Source organism: Phragmites australis, chromosome 10 (genome assembly GCF_958298935.1).
Source record: "Phragmites australis chromosome 10, lpPhrAust1.1, whole genome shotgun sequence".
Lineage (NCBI taxonomy): Eukaryota > Viridiplantae > Streptophyta > Magnoliopsida > Poales > Poaceae > Phragmites > Phragmites australis.
The window spans coordinates 13,580,087-13,587,059 of NC_084930.1; the positions used below are offsets into that span (position 1 = coordinate 13,580,087).

General features: G+C 45.2%; 1 protein-coding gene across 1 annotated transcript; it reads right to left on the minus strand.

Annotated features, from left to right (window-relative positions):
- Positions 1-5,719: 5,719 nt before the first annotated feature.
- LOC133930378 (uncharacterized) lies at positions 5,720-6,605 on the minus strand. The gene has a single exon (XM_062377017.1). The coding sequence runs from the start codon at positions 6,558-6,560 to the stop codon at positions 6,003-6,005; it is 558 nt and encodes a 185-aa protein (XP_062233001.1). The 5' UTR covers positions 6,561-6,605; the 3' UTR covers positions 5,720-6,002.
- Between the last annotated feature and the right edge of the window lie 368 nt (positions 6,606-6,973).

Sequence of the window (6,973 nt, forward strand, 5' to 3'; positions counted from 1 at the left end):
CTACAATTTAGAGTCCAGAAACGTCCAATTTGGAGTCCGGACGATGGAGATATCATCCTCAGAATAGAAAGCTACGAAAAAAAATCCTAACCGACTCGAACTCGAACCTGATTCGTGTCAAATTGCCATGCCCTTTCACCAGCGTATGACCCATGATGTTTCCCATCCCTCATCAACCAAGTCGGCTAGGAGAGCAGCCAAACCACCGGAATCAAAGTCGACATGCCTGCTGTCCAGTTTGTGGACTGCGCACACACCAGGAGTGTTTGATTATAACCTATTACGTCATCTCCCATTCGGGAGTGTTTGATTATAAATATGACTTGACAACTTGTCACATTTATAAGAAGATGCTCCTAAATTGTCCATGTACTTTGGACAATTCAAGGATATGTGACCCGAGTAGTAGGTTTTTGTGCTCTTGTATGGTGCTAGAAAGAATTTTGGAGGCGTCTCCCTATTGTTCTCTGGATACACACCCTCTCGGCTTGTTATCGAGATGTGTATTTGGAGAACAGCAAGGAGGTGCTGCTGAAACTTTCTCTAGAACCGTACAAGAGCATGGAAACCTACTCGGGCCACATCTCCTCGAATGGGATTAGGACCTATCTTTGCCCATTAGAAATTAGGTAGGATCCTTCGCTTTAGATAAGAAATACATCATATTTTCATAAATTCATATAAAAGTGAATATAGTTACTAAGACTTAAACAATTATATATGTATATTCGGATCTACTAGATGTCTGCCAATAAGTTATCGGGATCCTCTGACAAAGCACAAGCTCCCAGTCAGACGTCTGTGCAACTAGGTCCTGGTGGACAAACATTAATAAAGGCAAGGGCACAATCAAAGTGGTCGACTAAAAAGACTACTGTTATGAAAATCGATGATGACGGTGTGCCTATGGAGAAAAAGGCCCTACAGATGTTGCGGAAGCTCCCATGCCTTAATGCTTAGGAGAGAGTGCCATTGACCCTTCGGAAGTTCAATGACCTCACTATGGATCAAAAGAGTGCCTTGTTCAATGATGGTGTCAATACGTTTCTGGAGTTCCCGGAGAACATGAAGGTGAAGGCTTGTAGGGCTTCTATGAAAATGATCGCCAAGCTTTTGAGAAGCCACAAGAGCAAGCTTGTGAACGAGTATATGGCAAAAGAGTTGAAGCCCTTCAGTAAGTACTCATATATTAAAAGAGAGGATTGGGAAGCTTTTGTGGCGTTGAAGAGCTTTGAGACGTTCCAAATGGAGAGTTCAACAAAGAAGTAGCTTCGGGCAAAGAACAAGCATAATCACAACCTGGGCACAGGCGGGTACGTAGTGAAAAGGGATAAATGGCAGGCGGAGGATGCAAAGTTAGCCAACGAAGGCCACGAGAATCCTTGGTTGCAATTCCAGGGATGATCGCAATCGTATTTGCACGCGATGGGTACGTTGTCAGATAGTGGAGAAATCACCTTCAAATCTAGCAAAACCGAGACAGTCACTCAAAAGGTGAAAGAAATAGCAGCCTACTTCTTCAAAGGTTCATTCACCGGAGTAAGGGAACATGACATGCTCTCCACTACGCTGGGAAACCCTGAGCACCCAGGTCGCATTCAAGGCGTGTCCAGTTCCTAGGGCTGGAAGTTAGGCTTCCCCGAACATGTTGGAATGTATAAGAAGAGGAAGAGGTCGGTCCCAATAGATGTAGAAGCATTGACCTAGTCAATCAGGGAGATCGTTTATCAAGACATCATGCAAAGGTTTGTGGCACAGGGAGTCGTAATTCCTAGTGCACTAGTGGGTGGTAGCCTCATTGCTAAACACAAGTGTAGTCAAGCCTTCAAGGAGGTTGAACAACCTATCTTCTCTCCATCTGTGGAGCCTGATACTATAGACCTTCTCGATGGGCCCACACCATGCTCGCTGGTCATAAGACTTGAAGGCTACTATATTGAGGTTGCAAAGGGCCAAGTACATCCAAATGTCCAGGTGTTACATACGGTCCTGATACATCCTGGCTATACCATGGTCTTTGTGGATTTTGTACATGCCAATGCCGTGGACACAGATTTGCCCATCCCCCCCCCCCCATGATGAGATAAAAAAACCGAGTCAAGCTCGTCTTCAAAGGATCCAATGGAAGAGAGGGAACATTATGGTGCACACGGTATCTAGGAGTGATCCACCTGGACGTTCAAGTTCAGCCTCAGGATGCACTAGTTGTGTCACCTTTGCCCACTTGCCATCTACAATTAAGCAACCTAAGGGTAGCCCAGAGAAGAAGAAGAAGAAGCCTTTGCCCACTCCGCCATCTACAAGTAAGTAACCTGAGGGCAGCCCAGAGATGTAGAAGTCCAGGCAAGGGTCCAAGAAGCAGCTGCTGAAAAAATCTAATTCCTCCGATAAGGACTCAATCACCGAGAAGCATTGGATAGGGGAAGCTTGGACTAAAGAAAACACAAAATTCAAACTTGGGAAGCCCTTGTTGCTAGCAGATCCATTTCAGTGGGAGGGACAACCTTATGGTGAGTTGCATAATTACTACTTGTAAGGTTGTAGAGAGAAGAAGGTTTCCATTGTTTTATATTAACAAAATTGTAACTTCTTGACTGGGGATGGCTACTTCCTCATGGGATTCAATGACTTATATGACCTCTTCAATGTCGATAGACTGGACGTGGGGTTATTGCAATGTTTTACATTGTAAGACCTTTTAAACTAGACGTTCATTAATTATTACCAGTAAATTCTTCAATCTAACTAATTTCTTATCTATAGACTTCGGATTCCTTGACCCCCAAAATTTGACAATTTCTTTGATGGAATAACAAAGATAATTCATTGTGGAATATGTGGTTAGGGCAATAAGCCGCTTTTCAAAAAGGGACTAACTGATGGCTGCCCACAACACGGATGACCATTGGATCTTACTGGTCATTGCCCCCAAGTGAAATTTTGTCTGGTACCTCGATTCATCAAGACCAATGGTGGGACCTAACAGCAAAAGGGGACAACATGACTATACTTTCAACTAATAAATTCTCGACAAGTAAGCTCTTCATGATTCATGACTTAGATTACATATTGAACTTTTCAAACTTACACCAAATGTTGACTATTGGATCCCTCTTTACATGTAGGGCTTTTGATATGTATATGCGCTATGATCCAAAGTACGATCCGAAGGAGCCCCGCACATTGGCAAATAAGATCATCTTCACGATAAGTGCCAGCAGACATATGTGCAAATACTCTACTACTACATTTTTTCCTTTTGAACTGACGATTTTTTCCATCTCCAGTGTCACTAATAACCACTGGACAACTCCTACGGATTCTATGTTGCGTGTCACATGCTGCTATTCACGGCAGCAAAGGATATAAAATCCCCAGATGTAAGATAATTGCATAGTCTTTTCATAGTTGCTTTTATTGATTACAAATATCCGATGATAAAATGATTTTGCTCATGATAATTGCATATTTTTTCCGTAACTACTTTCATTCAGCAGGAATTCAGCTTACTGGATGGCAACATCAAGGAGTCTGCACTTTCTAACATTCGAGCATGGATCACCTTGTTCTTAATGATTGAAGTCGTCTCTTCGAAAGGTGAGTTCTATTGTAGGGAGGCAGGGCTCCAACTTATGTAGTTTATGGTTGCACTTTCGATTTATATAATTTGTAACTATCTTGATGTAATTTATGGTTGCACTTTCAACTTATGTAATTCGAGGTTGCACTTTTGACTTATGTAATTCGAGCTCTTGATGTGGATTTGGGCCGTTGTACGTTTCGAAGACTTTTGATTATGTAATTTATGGTTGCATATCTCGTTACTTGGTCCCTATAATGTGGGTATATATCTTGAAATGAATGGTAATTATGGCATAAATGTATCTGGATGTGTCTTATTTGCAGATAAGACGTCTGCCAAATCTTGACATTGCTTCAGGATGCAGCCAGCAAAAAATTAAATCCCTTCGGGGGATGACAATATTAGTGATGGGTGATAAATTCACCCGTCACTAATGACTAAGTCCCAGTGACAGGTAGCTTTCCAGCCCATCTCTGAAACTCAGTCATTAGAGACTAGTTGAAAAGATACTCGTCACTAATGACTCATAACACCAGTGACGGGTTGTAGCTACCCGTCACTGGTTCTAAATAATTAGTGATAGGTGGTAAATATACCTGTCACTAATGACTCGGTCACTGGCGATGGGTTGATGTTATCACCCGTCATTAATGACCGAGTTCCAGAGATGGAATAAAAATCTAACCGTGGATAATGACTCAGTAACCAATAACGAGTGGTAACAATCCATCATTGATGATTCGGTCAGTAGTGACGGTTTGTAGTTAACACCTGTCATTAATGACCGAGTCTCGAAGATGGGTTGAAAAGCTATCCGTCACTAGAGATCGATAATTAGTAATGGGTGATACATACACCCGTCACTAATGACGGTCACAGTGACAGGCAACATGTCTATTCAGGTCATAGGAGAGGCATTTTAGTAACGGGTCTAAATTATAACCTGTCACTAGTGATTATCATTAGTGACGGGTCTCAACCTGTCATTAATATTTTATCATTAGTGACGTAATAAGAGTGACGGACGCTGTATCCGTCACTAATGATAGTTATCACCCGTCACTAATATGTTGTTCTCGTGCAGTGTATAATATATCTAATCCAATAAGCTTAGGATATTTGTGTTTGGTGAAATTTTCTGGGCATATTAGATTCATTATGTATTCGTCCGGTAGCCATGATTGACACTACCCGCATTTATATCCGTATCAAGCACTATCCACATCTAACTCCCAAATCCGGAAAAGAGCTTAGGATAGGTTTTGCAACGAGCGTTATCAAATATGACCCAATTGCACACTCCTACCCGAAACCCATTTGTTTCCACATTTGTTTTCTCACCTAACGAAGCCTTGGAAAGAATGGAGCTTTCATAATTACATGGACGGTAACCCATAGAGATCGAGCGGCGCGACGTTGTTGTTAAAGGGCTCTTCGCCTGGCCGGGTGCATGGAGTAGACGCCACGGAACGATATGATACAAGCATCATAGATTACTCTTGGATCACGTTCATGGGGACTGACCAATCACCGGCTCAAAAATCTCCCTAAATCATGCGAAGCCCACATGCTAACCGACTTAGTTATAATTCCTCCGTCTTTATTCTTAATCCGCACGCCTGAACACCCATAATCCCCTCCTACAAAAGCATCAATCGCGCTGCAAACTAGGTAGCTAGCTGCTCCTGCCTCCAAGAAACTCCAATGCGCCGAGCTTAACATGCACTCTAAGCTTAGTTTAATGGCGCCATGAGCATACAGGACTAGGACCTTTTGTTTCAGGGAAAAGACGCGCACAAGCTAATGGCAGATTAAGCACTTGAGTGCATTTGCTCGCGCTGTGTTTCAGTTCCAAGTTCTTATGATCAACGAAAGTTAAAGCACGGAAAAAGAAAACATCGAACGCGAAGCTTTACAATTCAGGTCGCAAGAACAGGAACACTGACTTTTCTCCTCTGTCAAAGAGTTCCGAGTTATCAGATCCGTTACCGCATCAACAAATGGGATGGAAAAAAAGACTCAACTGAACAGTGGAAGCAGAGTTGATAACAAGAAAGACCAAATGTCCAAAACCTCTGGATGCATTTTAATGAAACTATGAAATGTTTCGTCTTTACACATTCAAGAACAGGGGCAGGGAGAGGACACGACTGGAAACATGGACAAACTCATTAGGAACTCAAGATCGCATCGCTTCCGATCAGTTCATTCGATTCAGAGCCCCCAATATTTCAAGAGCAACTAGAGAAGAACAGAGTAAGCCTCACTGCATTTACACTTGCAAGAACAGCAAGAACCCGTCAAGAACTAGCAGAGAGAAGAGAATCCTGCGCTTCCAAGAACTGTTCTTGGATTTGGATCATTCCTGGTCGAAGCAGGCAGGCAGGCAGGGACACGGCCCTCGCTGTTGCGGTCGTCGTCACGGGCTCCCGGCGCCGCCGCAGGCGAAGAACTGGGCATCGACGGCAGTGGCCGGCATGTCGTTGTGGCACGCCGACGAGCCCGACGGTGGCACGAACCCCCGGGGCAGCATTGCCGAGAATGCCCACGCGCCTGTGCCCCCGTCGCGTCCTCGGCGTACCCTCCTCCTCCATTCCCTGATCGGCCGCCTCGTCCCCGCGCCCTTCTTGGCGCCGCGTGGAACTCCTGCCACGTGGAACTCCTGCCGCGCACTCCCGGCGGCAACGGCGGGCGTCATCGCCGGCGCCTCCGCGTTGCGGCGCTCCATGGCCGCGCGGACAGAGGGCGAGGAGAGCGTGCCGAGAAGGAGAACCAGCAGGAGGAGATGGAGCAGACGCCGCCGCGCGGGGAAGGAAGCCATCAGGAGCGGGGAGGAGAAGGACGCGCGTGGTGCGGAGGCGCGCGCGGGCGCATGGAAGAAGAGGCTCGGGCGGTGCCGGGAAGAGAGAGGCGGCGTTTGTTCTCGCTTCGTCTCGGGTGGAGCAACCTGGGACTGGGAGGGAGAAGAGACTTGCATTCGAAGGCGGGATGTTGCCTGCCTCTTTCAGTTCAGGTTGTCTTGGAGGGCGGACGGGAGCGGTTTGACCGACGACCTGGTTCTTGGCGCCACGGGGCAGAGCAAGGCTTAGATTCAGGCTCGATCGAACCACCTGCACAAGTTCAGTGGCAAGCCGTGTAATTTACCGCTCCTATTTTCTTCAAGCAAAATGCATTTTCAAGACTAATTCAGCACAATTTTGACGTTTTTTTGTTTTTCCCGATCGAAATTTTATCCGTTGCAACAGAAACTAGTGCGTCGATACATGCCATCAATACGCAATCGCGAAAATAGTTTCTGTGACGCGCATAAGACCAAGTACATTTCGATATTTTGCTATGTTCAGAGGTTAGCACCGTTAGGTACATGGTGGCAACTTTAAAGGTGTACGT

Excerpts from the sequence above, each read along its gene's own strand:
- LOC133930378 (XM_062377017.1), bottom strand. The coding sequence starts at position 6,560 with ATGCAAGTCTCTTCTCCCTCCCAGTCCCAGGTTGCTCCACCCGAGACG.